At 33.1% G+C, this 17,569-nt stretch overlaps 1 protein-coding gene across 5 annotated transcripts in view; it reads left to right on the plus strand.

Annotated features, from left to right (window-relative positions):
• Positions 1-17,569, plus strand: part of COMMD10 (COMM domain containing 10) — a 163,766-nt gene that overhangs the window by 141,423 nt on the left and 4,774 nt on the right. For 3 of the 5 annotated variants that reach the window (XM_023529559.1, XM_023529558.1, XM_023529560.1), the window contains exon 6: positions 14,218-14,291. The exons of the other annotated variants lie outside the window; for them this stretch is intronic. In XM_023529559.1, coding sequence (XP_023385327.1) covers positions 14,218-14,291 — 74 coding nt within the window. The remainder of the gene's footprint in view (positions 1-14,217; positions 14,292-17,569) is intronic. 5 annotated transcript variants of the gene reach the window in all.

The raw sequence follows: 17,569 nt of genomic DNA on the forward strand, positions 1-17,569 counted from the left end.
TTATGGCTTAATCTCTGAATTAGATCACCAATGAAAATGAACTTCATAGATTCATTCTATTAAATACATTTCATCTGCTTCACAAAGCAGTAATAGTTTTGCATTATTTGTGGGCTGGATTCAAGAGACATTATATCTAAAAACAGCTGGAAGTTGCTATTTTAGTAAGGAGCAATGTCATGTGGGAAAGAAACCCAACCTTCCTTATGCCTTCTGCCTGGAGCATAATATTCTACGTACTGGATTTTTTTCACTCTCTGAAGTGAGGATTTTTCATGCAGTTCTGATGATACTGTTGAAGTTGACCTTCATTATATATGTAAAAGGCCTCAGACAATCTATAAGTATGAAAATAGCTTTCAGAATTGTGGCCTTACTTAGGTTATATCCAAGCAGTGATACACCTTTTCCAAAAAGTAATTTATTTGGGCAACATTTACATAACTCTATATGTAATTGTCTATCTACTTATTGCTTATTTAAAACATTACATTTGAGAGAGGTTTGTTTTCCCTCTCAGCATTTTACATATGGCTTTATTTTCCATTCAATTTGAAAAGCCAAAAAAATTCTATTCAACTTAAGCAAGCATTTATTAATTGTTGTATTCAAGGCCCTGGGCTAGATACATGTGGGGCATGAAAAATGATTATGATGATGATGACAGTGATTGCTAACACTGGGCCACTAGCCTAAGTGCTTCTACACATAATAGTTATTTAATCCTTATATCCCTGTCAGGTAGGAACTATTATTATCTCTATGTTACAACTGAGGAAACTGAGACATAGCACATTTCGATTTGCTCAAGACAGAGACTTAGGAAGACTGGTTTAAAACACAAGCAGTTTGATACCACAGGTCACAGTCTAATAACCATTGTGCTATATTAAAATGTAGACCAGATTTTACTCCAGAGAAGTTTTATCCTACTAGAAAAGTAATGATATACTTAGGGAAAAAATGCAGTACAAGGTAGAATGTATTAGGTACTGCATTATTGATCCAAATATAGAATACAGGGGCTCAGAAGGAGTAATGCACTCCTAACTGGGAGATGGGAGGAAGTGTTTTAGTTGACCCTTGAAGAATGGCAGAATTTTGCCATGTGGAAGTTAGTTAGAGGAGTATATTCTCATTGACAGGGGCAGTGGGAGCAAGGCCATTGTTTTGAGAAAATATAGAAGTGTTCAAGGGTAATAATTAGCAAATTTTTATAGCATACTTGAAGAGGTAGTAAGGAGGAAATAATTGAATTTGAATTGTGGAAGGATTAAAGTGGCAACCTAGGCTGAACTTCCGCCAGCAATGAAGAATCTTTGAAGGGTCTAAACTCTAGAAAAAGAAGTCCATGATCAGAGTTGGATGGATTGAAGGGGGTAAAACAAGAGTAGACCTAATACTTTTTAAAACTTGGACAGAGATTATAATTAGGAATTGCATCAAATATTTAACACATATTTTACTCTGTAACTAAATGAAATTAGGTGACCAAAATTAATTTGAATATATAGAAAAGAAAAACCTTTGTGCTTATACAGACCCTTGAATATACTGCATATTTTTAATTTGAAATTGGAAACTTTACATTATTTTTGAGGTATTAGTAAATTATAGATCCAAATTATACATTATTTAAACATTGACTTGTTACATCTTTCTTCTTTAACTGTAGGAGAAATTTTCAATATAAAGCAATTATCCAAACTGGAATCTGGCCAAGGTCCTATGGCTTAACATTGCTTTCTTATAAAGATGTTATAAAATATTTTACAGATTTTAATGTTGTTTTATATCTAATCTTAGAAGACATTACCTATAGCCGAACTAGATAATTGATTTGATGCAACAAAATAAACCTACTTAAAGAACTATTCCTATTACACTCTTTAATTTAAATGTCTTTCCAAAACTTGTCAATATTTATAATACAACATTAAAGACTTGCACTCACACACACAAAAAATTCATTTTTACTGTGATGTAAATGGTTACATGTGAATATCTTATTTCAAAGTACTAAAATAGTAGTCTCTGAACATAGTATTTCTAGGGGAAAAATTTCTCTACAATTCTGTCAGGGGAAAGCTGATACACTTGGAGAAATCTTGTACCACTCACCAAACCTGTGACTCCCTGACCTAATTTGCGAACCAGGTTATATTGAGGTCATTATGCAGACTGATTGCTCCTTCTGACTTTTACATATTACTTCATAGATTATGTTGACCTTTGGATTTCAGACAGTAAATAAAATATAAAAATCTTACTCAGTTTAAAAGTTAGAAAAAAATTGGATTAGTCTGAAACATATTTTTGCTTGAGATCTTTTTTCAGGCATTCCCATGTTAATTTTTTATGGGTTTTGTATGCTAAATTATATATTTTTAATTTTAGAGTTATCCCTTGTCTATTTCTAAAAAACACCATTTAAATACCATACTGATTCTTTTCAGATATTTCAGCCTCTTCTTAAGCACCTCCCTTCAACTTTTCCATGAATGCAGCTATATAGTGAGAAATGATTTTTGCCAATTATTCTGATTCCTTAGATTGTAAGACATCTCAGTTTGCATTCATATAGGTTATTAAAGAAGACAATTGGCCTCTATCCCTTCTAATCTCTGCCTTGCCAGTCTTACTTCTCTGCCTTTTGTTAGAGGAAAAGGTGGAAAAATTAGTAAATATTTTTTACTCCATTTCTGCATATTTAAATCTATATCCAAAGACTAGGTCTAATTTCACCTCTAGCACAAATTTGAAATGAAGGTAAAGAAGTATTAATCACCACTTTATTGTTATCATCTTATTTTCAGCTTTCCAGTCTAAGATTAATAAATGGGTAGCATTTTAAAAAAATTTTACCATCTTGGTAGTTAAGAATTATATTTTTACACTTTTAAGTCTTTTGTTTGTTGTCTCTGATTTTCTACTTTATATTTTTATTTCCAACAAGTCTTTATCTTTCTACTAAAGAAAAGGAGATGGGATGAGTAGTGGCAGACTTTCACTGTATTCTTTATTTATCCCTTTTAAAGGCAAAATCTCGATATGAATTATATTAGGTATTGGGTTACATGAATATCTTTTGTATTAATCCGTGTACTTTTAATATTTTAAATATTTAATGAATATTAAATATCTCATAATTAAAAAGTAAAAAGTAGACTGAGACCATTTTATTTCCATTTGCTTTGACTTCTAGGCAAAAGAGAATTTGACCATTGGTAATAGGGAAGATATTGACCAGTTTTAGTAGAAGAGCAACCTAATAAAAGTACCACTTTAAAAACTAAACTGGACATCTGTATTTAGAAAGATCTAGAGAATAAGACTGAAGAAAAAGAATTTAAGCAAATTAAGCATTCCATTTTGAGAAGTAAGTTCTTAGACCAGGAGATGATATCGGGAATAGAAAGGAAAGAGGAAGGGAGGCTGCTTCTTTATATGATCATTTGGTAAGCATTCTCAAATGAAAGTTACGATGTATTACCACTCCTGCCTAATGCATTTTGTATACTTTACTACCTATCTCAAATCTAGTTTTTACTGCGTAAATGTAAGCACTCCCCATGAGCTGGGTTAACATTCCAAACCAAACTGAGATCACAACCAGTAATATGGTTATTACTCCTAAAGCACCCATGTGGAAAATCACCTCTTAAGAAGGGTATCAGTTAGCTCTGTTACAAATAATTCCGGTTTCAAATTAGTCTGGCCCATCTACAAGTAGCCTGTGTCTATTTGGAAAAGTTCTAATTTGCGACATAGTCCTTGGCTGCTTCTACAAGTTTCTGCAAACCTTTATTTAAGCCAGTCTCTTCATAAATGTCTAAAAGAGAAACCCTTAAGCCATTATTTAACCCCACCTTAAATAACATTTCTCCACACATTCTATATTTTTAAAATATCATTGACCTTTCCAACTTCATGATACAAATGAGTAATTTTTTCACAATTGGGTAAATTTCACCAACCTTATCTATTTTATATTTGTTAACTCACATCTGACTTGAAAGTAAAATTTACTTGTAATCATCTTGGGGTTAAACAGATTTAACCTGTTCTCATATTGTATTCCTTTGATTTATGGAATAGTCTATGTCTTAATTCCCTAATCTATGAATCTATAATTTCGAAGCCCTATGTGACCTGTAACCAAATAGTGATGTTCAATAGGTGCTCTTGCAATTCTGTCATTTTTTTTCCTGTCCAGGATAGGAAATGCCTTTGAAACCTTTGTTTATTTTTCAGCACTATAAAAGAATTTTATAAAGTAATTTCGGGTTCAAAATTATTATTGAGAACTTCATAGGATATTTAAATGTTGTTTTATTAACTTGCCGTAGGTCACAAAACTCATTAATATTAATGACTAGAATAGAGAAACATTTAGCTTCTGTAATCATCAACAGATAGAAAATGTTAAACCAAATTGTGTAGCTTTATTATGTTGAGTCATTCCAGGCTAAGACCACATATAACAAGCAAAAGCTGAACAGTTCAATTTTAATGTTTCTGATTCAAACCTTTGGCTTCTTACTTTTTAAAGTCGATAAACTAGAGTTTTAAAACTGACACTCAAAATTTTTATGGACTTTATATGAATATGTGACTAATTAAAATAAAATACTTGGGACTAATCATTCAAAAAAGCATTTATTATTAATAAACTTTTGAAAAGAGACAAAACTTGAAGCAAAATTTATTTTTTCAAGTATCAGTCTTTAAATCATTAGTGTTCTCTTAAAGAATTTGCATGATGTAAGACTTTACTGTTTTAAAATTTATATAACTATGAGCTGCTAAGTGATATATTCTGTTTATTCCAAAGATATGATCTAATAATCTCTGCAGCTGTCACCAGTCTTTCCTATAAAATAACAGTACATCAGATAGAAGTGAAGAGGGCCTGAAATTTCAACCTTGAAATGAGTAATTACGCTGTATTCAACACAGCTGATCTTACTTACTTCCACTTACATGTAAACAGCTGGTCCTTTTTAACTGGCAGTAGTAAACATAATGAGGAATATGGATGCTTATTAGGTAACCTTTGGTAAATAGAACTAATACTTTGAGACATTTGTCTACCATAGACACTGACAAACTTTTTTCTGCGAAGGGCCAAATAGTAAATATTTTAAGCTTGCAGGCTATATAGCACTGCTATTGTAACACGAAAGCAGCCATAGACTATAAATAAACAAATGAGTGTGGCTGTGTTCCAATAAACCTTTATTTATAAAAACTGACGGCAAGCCAGGATTGTCCTGTGGACTCTAGTTTACCAGCCCTTGGTCTACATTCATTTGACTTCCTTACTTTATATTCACCCCTCTAATCAACTGGAATTGACTTCTCCTGACCAATCCACCAAAAATACTTCTGCCAACATCCATGACATTCTCTTTGTCATTGAATCTCAAATAAAAACGTACTAGTCCTTGTCTCAGTTGGTTCTTGGGAACCTTTGACACTTGAATCACTCTTTCCTATTTAAAACTCTATCTTCCCTTAGCACTTCTCTAGTTTTTAATCCTACCTCTCAAGGCATTCCTCAGTTTTTGTTTGCAAAGTTCCACTTTTTTATAGCTCATTTCTTAAATATTGGTGTGCATTAGGGATCTTTTTAAAATTTATATAATTTCCAGAATAGGCAAATTTATAGGAACAGAAAGTATATTGCCAATTGCCTATGATGACTAGGGGGACAAGGGCAATGGAGGTTAGGAAAGTTGGTGGATGATAGCTAAAGAGTATGGGGTTTCTTTTTAGGGATGATGAAAATGCTCTAAAATTAATTGTAGTGATAGTTGTACAACTCTGTGAATATACTGAGTGTTGAATTACATACTTTAAATGGGTGAGTTGTAAAGTGTATTAATATTTCCATAAAGCTGTTGAAAATTATAAGTTAAATTCTCTGCCGTTATTATTTCCTTAAATTAAAAGTAAAACCCATGCTACACCCTTTACTCAAGTACCATAGTACAGACTGAACTATCTGCCAGTGCTATCTGTGTTGAATTCATGGTAGTATGCCCCAGACTCTATACTTTAAATGTAAAATAAAAGCCTTATTTATGAACTCCTGATATACTCAGGATTAGAGAAAAATATTAGCTCATTAGAACCATTTCATTTTTAGAATATGCATTGTTAGTTCATTTGATGATTCCAAGAGGATTTTGCAAATTATTTTCTGGTAATTAGGTTAGCAAGGCACTAATGTAGATGGAAAAATGAGCTCCGTCTTAATCTGTCACCATTACAAGTTAAAAATTTGTAATGGAACATGATTACAAGTTAACAATTTTGTCTAGATGGTTACTGCCTTAAATTAACCCAGAATCAAATTAGTTATTATATTGCTTGTCTTTAGGACTGTGGGTTGTGTCAAGAGTAAAACAGAGGGTGCCCTATTATTATACTGCAGCTTAGCAGTGGTTTTCAGGTGCCTCTTAAATGATAAATTCAGTACCCTTCATAACATGAAGCAAATGCCGAACTTACCCTTTTTATTTTTCAGAGATAGGTCTTCCAATTAGCTGATAAGAAATGTAAATTGTAACTAAATTGAGAAATTAATACTCATTTAAGTATACATATCAGTCTTCTTTTCCTTGAAGACTGACATGAAAGCACAAGATAGAAAAAAATTAAACCAACATGTTTTTAATTACCTTTTTCTTAACACTGTGAATCATATTAGATTATTTAATTTAGAATGCAAAATACATAATAGCTCTTGAAAATACACACACGTTATCCAAATTTCTGTATATGAATAAAGTGATTTTATAAACAAAGGAAAAACCCAAATTTGGGCATTGAGCTCATAGTCTTTAAAACTATATACTGGAAACGTAATAAGATTTGAATTTGTTATCCATAGTTTACCTGGAATTCCTCAGCTATGATATTAACACATGTTTTGAAAAGTCAAGTAATGCAGCTACTCTAAATCTGTAATGATAATGCTTCAGTAATCAGATAAGCACATATAATTAGAATAAAGTATAATTTCCAGAAAAGGATGGTATCACCTATAATATTTATTACAGAAAACTCAATTTTTTAGCCATCAGTGCTCTTCTTAACATAATTTCTCACTATATTTAAGGACCTTCATGTAATCATATTCAAAACCTCTTATCTTGCTGATTACCTTCAGCAGCCATAGCTAAATATTTCAATACCAAAGCTGAAAATCATAATGACATATCAGCATACACATAATAAATTACAGTTAATGAATATTATAGGAGATGTGTTTTGATTGGCTCCAAGTTTGTGATCTGCTCATGCATAGCACATTGTAATTTTTAAGAAGACAGAAAAAAAATATGAAGATGATATGACTGCCAAACATATTGCATTGTCTTCATAAGAACAAAGTAATATTTTAGCCAGAATGAAAAGGGCATATACAGATAATGGGTTAAATATCCTAGCAGCTGAAGTAGATATTTCTGATTACATACTTAGTGACAATATTTCATGCATACATTTTACACAGTTTTTATATTGAATAAAGATTTCTCGTCAAAAATGGTTTGTTGTTATGTTGGCAGCCAAGACAATTGTCTTTTTAGCAAATGATGTTCAAAACCTCAAATCTGCTTTTACCAACTTGGGACCTTCAAGTGTGAGAAGTCATTTTTCAGGTTAACTAAGGACTCATTACATAGTTTAATTACCGTGATATTTAGCCCACATATTTACCAAGTAAACAAGAATTATAAGACCTACAGGACTACTGTCAGCATTGGGCAAATACTGTAGTATAATTGGAAAATACTGTCATTTAGACAAAATCCATTTATTTTGATATTCTCCATATATAGTATTTTTTTTCCTGTATGGTGGAAAAAGCATGTTTAAATTTAGCAACTTCCTTTCTTAAAGTTAAGCTCAGTAAACATATAAATTATTAAGTGCTATGATTAGGTACCATACTATTAGACTACAATAATGAAAATAAAGCATAGCCTTGAAGAGCCTCCCATCTGTAGTGCAAAGGTAGATAATTTCATGCAGTGTAGTAGGGAAAGGCAATGATAGAGATATGCATTAAGCGCTAAGATGTCAACTAAAGTGAGTTTTAGGATCTAACTAAATGAAATAAGTGGTACATGTACAAGTGTGTGCATACGTGTACTCATAAGAGCAATTGGGAGCACTGCTGGGAGAACACAGGGAATAGCGTGAACAAAGTCCGGAATGGCAGTATGCAAAGCATGCTGGTACTGCTAGAGCGTACCATGTATTTAGAGGATACTAGATGAGGCTGTAGGAGGAGTCATGGGTCAAATTTTGGAAGTCTTGAATGCCATGCTAATAACCTTGAAATTTGCTTTTACTCTTTATATACTGACTATATTCTTAAATGCATAAGCATTTTGTTGAACTGTACTTTTCAAAGAGTGAAAAAATAAAAGTTACAACTTGGTTGTTTTCACCCTGGGAAAATGCCTTTTGTGGCTTATATTCCATTTATTTGTAGCAGTTGTCCTTTTGTAACTTTATCAAACCTTGATATAAGCTCATGGTTTTCAGTTTTCCCACTGCTCTCCTCCAACAGCAGAGCTATCCATGCCTGTGAGCTTTTGGCGCCTGCTGGAATCACAGGGCTTGAGAGAGAAAGAGAAATCAGTTCCATATGTAGGTGGAAAGTGATAATTTCTCTTATTCTTTTTCCGTATGTAGTATATTCATTGGGTTAACATATTTTTGTTTATAATTAGAATTTTTCGAAACATCGCCATGGTATTATATTAACTTCTGTGAAATTTTCACAGTGGCTTTTTAAAAAATTAATGTAACCAAGAGAAAGAGATTGGCTTATGTTTTTTTCCTGCATATTTTCTAGAAATTGAAGACTTTAACCTCACATTATACCTCTATTACTTAAGACAGCTTGGTACCTTATCGGCCATATTTGTCAAAATATTTGCCCTCAGCATAACTTCTATGTATTTCTGTGTAGAATGATTTAGAGAAGGGAAGTAATTGTGCAGATTCATTAGGAGAAATTTTTTCTATAAATTAGCTTAATATGCAAGTGAAAGTGCTGTTTTATCTTGGGGTACCATAATAATGAAGTAGATAGAACAATGACTATTTCCACCACTGTATACTTTAAAAGTTAGTTCATCTTTGTGGGACCAGTTTTCTTTTAAATAAGAAAACTTATCTGTTAAAGAAGAGGGTTGAATGAAGTTATTGCCCAGGCTCTTCTTACTGACATTTTGTAGTTCTTTAACTATTTAAGTTCACCAGCTAAATTTGCTTAGGTAGGTGTGCCTTTCAACATCTTTGAGTCATAGAATTGAGAAGAACCTTGGAAAGTCAAGTAGTGAAGCTGCCTTACAGAAAAGTGGAAATTTGCTTTTTCCCTCTACCCAGAATGCTCATGCTTACACCTCTCAAGCTGACACCTTCTGAATCAGAGCTGATTGTAACATCTGTTACCCCTTTGGTTGCCAAGATTGATTCCAGTTATCTGACAGATGGGCAGAGGATCCCTTACTTCCTACTCTCCCATGTACATTCTTCCTATAGTTGGGCACTTAGCTGTAAAGATAATCTGCCTACCTAGAGAAGGACCTTTCTTTGGTCAAGAGTATATTCTTTCCCATGGTTTATTCATCTTCGTATCAGTATTCTTTAAATGTTTACTGAATGACTGAATATTATGAGTGATAGAAATGGCTAATGTTTGTATGTATGAATAGAGTTTCATGGTTTTTTCAGTCTATGCGGGAGCTTAAATTAATACCTAGTTTTTTGAACAAAGATAGTCAACAAATAATAATAGAGATACTGGAATATATTTACAAATACTTGTAACTGTATATAGTTATAGTTACAGAGAATATAATCTATACATGTATTTATTTCATAAATGGTGCCTAGTATTTTGATTTATGAATTCATTCAGTAGAACTAGAAATATTATTTAAATTTTATCACTGCCCTTCATTTCTGTAACTTAAAGGAGAAAATTTCCTCTTTAAGTATCTAGTAAAGAAAGTATTTTTAGATTCAAGTAGGATAAGAGATTAGTAGTTTTTCTTTTACTAGAATTCTCTACTCCTGATTTTCTATGTGAAAAGATAATTATATCATTTCTTATTCTGATGTCCAACTTAAGTTTAAAAGCTAAGCAATGTAAATTTGATTTAATTCTTATCTAGTTTATATTATTTAGAGGCTATTTTTGCTTAAATAGTTTGTGAAGAGGCTAATGCATTTCTCCCCTTGGAAAATGTATATGTGTTCCTAATTCTTAACTAATGGAAAATGAAAGGGTATTTTTATTGTCAGCTTTCATCAAGTTAGACCTCTCTTGAAGACCTAACTAAATTCTGTTTCCATGGGAATTTTGCTAATGGGTATGTGCAACATTATCCAGGTACTCATAGATAGAATTACAAATTAAAAATAAAAAGGAATGGGTGAACAAGTACATCTTCTCTTAAGAAATTGGCAGCATGGTAATCTTTGCACTTCCATTTTCACGTTGCAGTGTTTCCAGATAGGGTGCATGAAACCAGCTTAGACAATATAAGTAATTAATTTTCTAAATGAGTTCTCGGTTGTAATTTTATATGTATAAGGCAGAAGAAAGAGAGTAAATCTTCTAGTGTGTGTATGTTTAGTTAACAATATTAGTGACTTTAATAGGTTTTACTGGAAAATGAAAGATTGAAGGCATATTTAAAAATAAGCCACCCAGTTTTATCACCTGTATCTTAACTTAGTAAATTATTTTGGTTCGTGTAATAAATGCCCACCATACATTTTCACATCATACGCAGAACATATATGTGAATCTAGTGATACTCACCATTTATGGAACACCTACCTACCCTAAATATTGACATTCTGTAGAGTTCAGCCCCAGGCTACCGTCTTTTCTCACGCTGCATTCTTTTTCTGGGTAATTTCATCCGCTTTTACAGTTTTAACTATCAATAGACCAGTAATTCCCAAATGTGTATCTCTTACTTAAATCTCTTTTCTGGCTTTCCGGACTTATTTCATATATTTTCAGGGAAATGCCATAGACATATCAAGCTAATTGTGTCTGAGATTGCACTTTTGATTCTCCCCTTCTTCAAATCTTCTCTTCTAGAGTTTCCTATCTCAGTTACATCCATCTAATTTCTCTTGCCAGAAACGTGAGACTCATTCTTGATTCCTTCTATTTCTTCATTTCTCCGCCTCAGCTCAAATCTGTCACTAAGTACTGTTCCTTCTACCTCTAAACCATAGCTCAGGTTTTTCACTTTTCTCTCTCACTGTTGCCATCACATTAGATCTTTCACTTGGACTAATGCAGTAGCCTGCTAACTGGTTTCTCTATCTCCAGTTTGGCCAACTCTAACCCATTTATAATAAAAGCTGAAGTGAGTTGTTAATATGTAAATATATTTATATCATTCTTATGCTTAAAACCCTCCACTGGCTTTCCACTGCTCTTAAAGATCTTCTCCTCTTCTTTCCTAGAAGAGGTGATAGGGTCTGTATCAGTTTTCCAGGGCTGCACAGACTAGGTATCTAAATAATAGAAATTTATTTCCTCAGTTCTGGATGCTAAAAGTTTGATATCAAGGTGTTGGTGGGATCGATTTCTTCTAAGGCCTATCTTCTTGGCTTGTAGAAGGCCATCTTCCTCCAGTGTCTTCATGTGGTCTGTCTTAATCTCCTCTTCTTTTAAGGATACCAGTCACATTGGATTAGGGCCCACTCTCATGACGTCATTTTACCTTAATTACCTCTTTTGAGACCCTGTCTCCAAACATAGCTACATTTTGAGATTTAGGGGTTAGGATTTCAACATATGAATTTTGAGGAGACATAATTCTATAACAGGGCTTAAACTGATTGTTGATGGAAGAGTAATCATGTACAAAATACACTATTCTGAGCAGTCTCTATATTCCTATTGTCTTGCTTCCTCTGCTATCTTTTCATCAAAATTTTAACATATCGCCTTAAATAGCTGTTGAAATGGTTCTATAAACATTAGTGTACAAATATCTGTTTGAGTCCAAGTTTTCAGTTCTTTTGGCTATATACATAGGGCTGGAATTGCTGGGTCATGTGGTAATTCTATGTTTAACTTTTTCAGAAACTGCCAGTATTTTCCACAGCTGCTGTAGCATTTTACATTCCCGCTAGCAATATATGAGAATTCTAATTTCTCTTCATCCTCACTAACAATATTTTTTTCCCACTTAAAAAAATTACACCCTTCATATTCGGTGTGAGGTGGAGTTGAGTATCTTTTCATATGCTTCCTTGCCATTTTTATATCTTCTTTAGAGAAATGTCTGTTCCAGCTCTTTGCCTATTTTTTAAATTGTTTTAATTGGATTTTTAATTGGTTTGTCTTTTCGTTGTTAAATTATAGGAGTTCTTTTTATATTCTGGGTATTATACTCTTATTAATGGTTGGCAAATATTTTCTCCCATTCTGTAGGTTACCTTTACTCTCTCACTTCTTTTAAATCTTACTTAACTCAAATGTCACTTTCTCAGTAAGAACTTTCCTGACCACCACCCACAAACACACATCCTTTCTTTATTTTTCTTCCTAGCACTTATCACTAACATTTCAACATGATGTATGTGATTTATTATTACTATTGTTGTTATTGTTAGTATTACATATCTTGTTTATTGTCTGTCTTCATCAACTAGGATGTGTGAGATTTTTGTCTCTGTTGCTCATTGCTGTGTATGTAGTGCCTAGAACAGGACTTGTAGTCATTTAATAAATATTTATTGAATAAAAATGAATGAGTAAATTTAACATATAACAATATCATCCTTTTTTTTCTTTTTTTATTGGGGAAATAGAACACACATGCAGAAAAGGAGCGCAGTGATGTGTCATAAAAAGAATACATTTTACCCACCACCAAAATCAAGAAATAAATTTCTGCCATTACCTCAGAAGCTTCTTTTATGCCTCTTCCCTATTACTCCTTCCTCTGTCCAGTCACCCAGAGGTGATCACTATTCTGGTACTTATGATAATATCTTTGTTGCTTTACTTTATAATTTTACCACATAAGTATTTGTCTGTAAAACCTTTGTTATTATTGTTTTTTTCAAATTTCATGTAAATGAAATCAGTATGTGTTCTTTGGTGCCTGTCTCTAACGTTCAACATTGTTCTATTGAAAGAAATTTTGGTTACTTCCATTCTGTTTTTTTGTTGTTGTTGTTGTTGTTGTTGTTGTTTTTGTATAATGGTACTATCACTATACTATATGCACTAATCTCATGATGTCCAAAATATGTACATTTCTACTGAGCACAATGTTAATAGTTAGGAGTGAATTTCTGAGCATAGGGTGCGCATATATTCAGCTTTAGTGAATAGTGCCAAACCAGTTTCCAGAGTATTTGTACCAATTTTTATCCCTTCCAGAAGTATAGTTACTAATATATTTTCATATGTTTTTGGCTCTTTGGACATACTTCTCTGTGAAGTGTTTGTTCAAGTCTCTTAGTCTCTTATCTTCTTTTTTTTTCTTTCTTTCTTTCTTTTTTTAATCAGGGCAAGTCTGTCAATCCAGGGCACTCTTGTGCAATCTGGATGCACCTGGATGTACCTCAGCTGGAGAAACTGCCAGGAAACCCAACAGGAAAAGGACTGTCTCTCATCATTAATTCCTCTCTCTCTTGCATTCCACCACCAGCCAGGCCTCCAGATCATTCACAGTGTGGCCTGGCTGGTGGTGGAATGCAAGAGAGAGAGGAATTAATGATGAGAGACAGTCCTTTTAACAATCTAATCTGGCATCATAAGAGTCTTCTGATAGTTTCTTTCTTCTCCCCAGCCAAACACTACCATCCAGGTTGCTTTTTTTTAGTTGAGATATAATTGACATAATATTGTATTAGTTTAGTGTATGAGGATTCGAAATATGTTCTTGTCCATTTTTAAACTGAGTTTTGTCTCTTTTAATGATTTGTGGGGATATTTATGTATTCTGGATATGAATCTCTGTGGCTAACCTTTGTGCTCTTTTGATGATGTGTTTTGATAAATGGAAATTCTGAATTGTATTATTTATCAATCATTTTATTTATAGTTAGTATGTTTACTGATAGCTTATATGCTAACTAAATATTATATAGTTAATATATTTTAGTGTGTTTTTAAAGGAGTCTTTATATACCTTACTCATTTAGAACCACAATCCACCTGAAAGTAGGAGACCTCATGAGCAAAAACAGGCAGCAAAGTGTGAGACGTGTGGGAGAAAGTGAGTACACCAGTTTGGTTGGAGCAGAGGTTTTTGGAGGGTCTCGTGGGAAATAAAACTAGAAAATTAAATTAGGGAAGATTGTAGAACCAAGAAGAAAAGATTAAGAGAAATGTTATCCTGCTTTATGCTCACATGAGCAGGTATCATTTGCAGTAGCCTCCAAACATCTTACACATAGGTACTTTTCTCTCAAGAGAGACCATGCAGTAGTGTGGATGATTCAATACAAATCAACCACCCTCTTAATCCCCAGCAAAACGATAACAGCAAAGCAAAGTAAAACAAAAAACTGTCTTATTTACTGACTTCATTTTTATGTTATAAAAATTCTTCATTTAAGGGGGTAGGTATGGCAATATCTTTGGCCTATTTAGCTATCATTAAATTACATTTTTTTTCTTTACCAAATCTAGTAAAGGTTTCCCATGAATTGTCCTAGATAACAGCAATATCTACCTGTTAAACAAGCACCAAAAAGTCCTCCCAGAAATAATTTGTATAAATTATCTAGTCATTATATTCCTTTGGAAGACAATATAAACTGTTATACTTAATTTCTTTAAAATGTTTTAGCTTAATAGTTTTCCTTGTATGAAAATATTTTTTGTATCTGATTACTGGAAGAATGGGGATGTAATGTTCTCATAAACTTTTTTCCTAAACATTTGTAAAATGAAGTCCCACATTATCTAAAGATGTGTGACTATGTATGTACATATGTTTTAGAAATATGTACTTACTTGGTTCGCCAGGTGATTAGAGATATATTATATAGTTCAAGTTTAAAATAGTTTTTGTATGTGATTGACAAGATGATGATACATTTGATAATTTACAACTGTAGTTTTATGCCACTAACGTATTTCTTTTCTTATTTAGTATGACATAATAGGCTACATTTTATTATTCAGCCTTTCTGACTCTTTGGGGAAAAAAATATAGGACCAAATAGTCAAGTCTCATTATCTAGTGACAGTGATAGACAGGAAGCACATGGATAATTAAATCCATTGTCAAGTTCATCCTATAAAACCGCTTTAGCCAGGATTTTCTACATCGTCTTCCAGAAAGCCTATTGTTAGAGTTGCTATTGATAGCTGAGATATGGAAGGTTTGAGTTTCAATTTATTTACTCCTCTTCTTCTCTTAACAAATATACTAATGAACCATTATTTGTATCAAAGGCCAGGAGTATCTAAAGTGTAGAAAGCTATATGTAGAGCCGGACAATCCAAAGAGAAGCACCACTGAAATAGTAATAATTGAACCATCATTAAACGTAATGCTTTTCTGATATCCTTGTTGAGTCTGGACTACCATTGATTTGTTTCCAGACATTAAACTGAAGAGAAGTTGTTTGAAAACATGCTTTCTTAATGGACAGAACTTTCCATACATTTTCAGAGGAGTAAACAATAAAGTTAGAGAGTTGATTCTGGTTTGATAAGCAAATCCATGACTTTCTAGTTATAGTCTCAAGGAACTCTTAGCATGTGTTTACCTCCTAAAAATGTCATGGTCCCAGGAAAGATTTTGATTAGGCTCGTTCATAATATTTGCAAGCCTGAAGCAAGAGTAAGAGTGGAGGCCATGAACTATATGTCTAAAATTAGTCATAAATAAAGCTACCAAATGGTTAATAAAATGTGATCTATACTCCTTTATGAATAAGATACCTTCATAATGTCCTAGAAGGCCAGATTTGATTTTAAAATTCTTGGACTCTGTGGGGTTCCATGTCAGAACATGACATTGTAGAGAGTTGGCCCCTATCCAGCTCCTCTTCCCTTTTTATTCTACACATCTAAGCTCCATTCTTATTTTCCTAAAATACAGCTGCCCTTGGCCAACCCATGGATAAACGTAGATTCTCAAATTCTAAAGATAATCTCATTGCACATTAGACATAAAACACTTAAGATCACTTCCATATTCTCCCATATTCTCAGGGTCTTCTCTAAGTCATTGTGGGCTGAATGAGAAATGATAATGATAACTAGCTACCAGTGATTATGCCAGGCATAGGTATAGGTTCTCTGAATATTTTGTATAGTTATCAGCATTTTTTCTTCTTAGAGCCAAGTATTTCAGTAAAGTAGGACTCTAAATTTATATACACACACACACACTCATACACACATGCAAATTTTTTTAGCTATTGAATTTAAAGAAGTAAATTTTCAAAGTTACCTTTCTTCCTTTTCCTCAGTGTAACATTTTAGGAAACACTAGCTTGAAACAAAGCTAAGTAAAATTCAGGAAACAAGAACCTAGTTGGGTAACAGCAAATCCTTATTTAGTGTTTTCACTAAATAAGGATTTGCTGTATTCACTAAATAAGGATTTGCTGTAACCCAACTAGGTTCTTGTTTACATCCTTATTTAGTGTTTTCATAAACTTTTCCTTCAGTCTCTCCTAACTTGGCCTGGCTAAGAGTGAGGTACATGCGGAAGAGAGCAATAAACTTGCCTTGCTTTTCCCTAGGGGAAACCTAGGCCTCTGCTGGGAGGAAATATAGGACTGCTAGATAATGCTGATTCAGCCTTTGGAGGTTTCATGATATGTACCAATTAGCCAACTAATTTTTCTAAAACAATTTGAACAATTTACAGTTTTAAATTATTCCTAAAGGATGAGACTTTAAAGAAGACAGGCTTCTTCATTCATTTTAAAGCTGAAATACTTAAGAGGTATTTAAAAGAAAATCAAGTGTGGAATTTGATCCTCTGTGTTTAGGCTTCATGAAAAGGGAGGTGCCGTAGCTCCATTGACTCTCCTGGAGTTAGCTGGAGATAACTCGTTTTGAAAATGTCGGCTTTCTAAATAGAAATGGAAACCATTAAAACAGATAAAACAAAGAAAGAACTTCAATATAGAAACTGAGAAGTAGAGTTAATAGCATGTTGGAAATGACCACAAGCAATTAAGTACCTGAATCAATGTTTGTTTGCAACAGTTTTCCACTTATTCACTTCATGGTGCTTATTTTATGTCATGTGAGCATGACAGTGTGGTCAGAGCAGGCAGCACATTCTTTGCAATCTCTCATTAACTTTTATTTCCCAAAGTTACCTTGAACAAAATAGATGTGTTTGAACAACCTCAGAAACTAGTTAAGTGTTTTCTTAGTTTACTAAATCCACCCAAGCAGGTTGGAGCGGATTGGGTTAATGTTGCACTTTACTACACCAACATGCAGATATGCACAGTATTACTTAGCATCTGTAGCATCCGTAAAGATTTCTCTATCGCATGTGAGGTGAAAGAAGAGTGT

This window comes from Pteropus vampyrus, unplaced genomic scaffold, assembly GCF_000151845.1.
Source record: "Pteropus vampyrus isolate Shadow unplaced genomic scaffold, Pvam_2.0 Scaffold39, whole genome shotgun sequence".
NCBI lineage: Eukaryota > Metazoa > Chordata > Mammalia > Chiroptera > Pteropodidae > Pteropus > Pteropus vampyrus.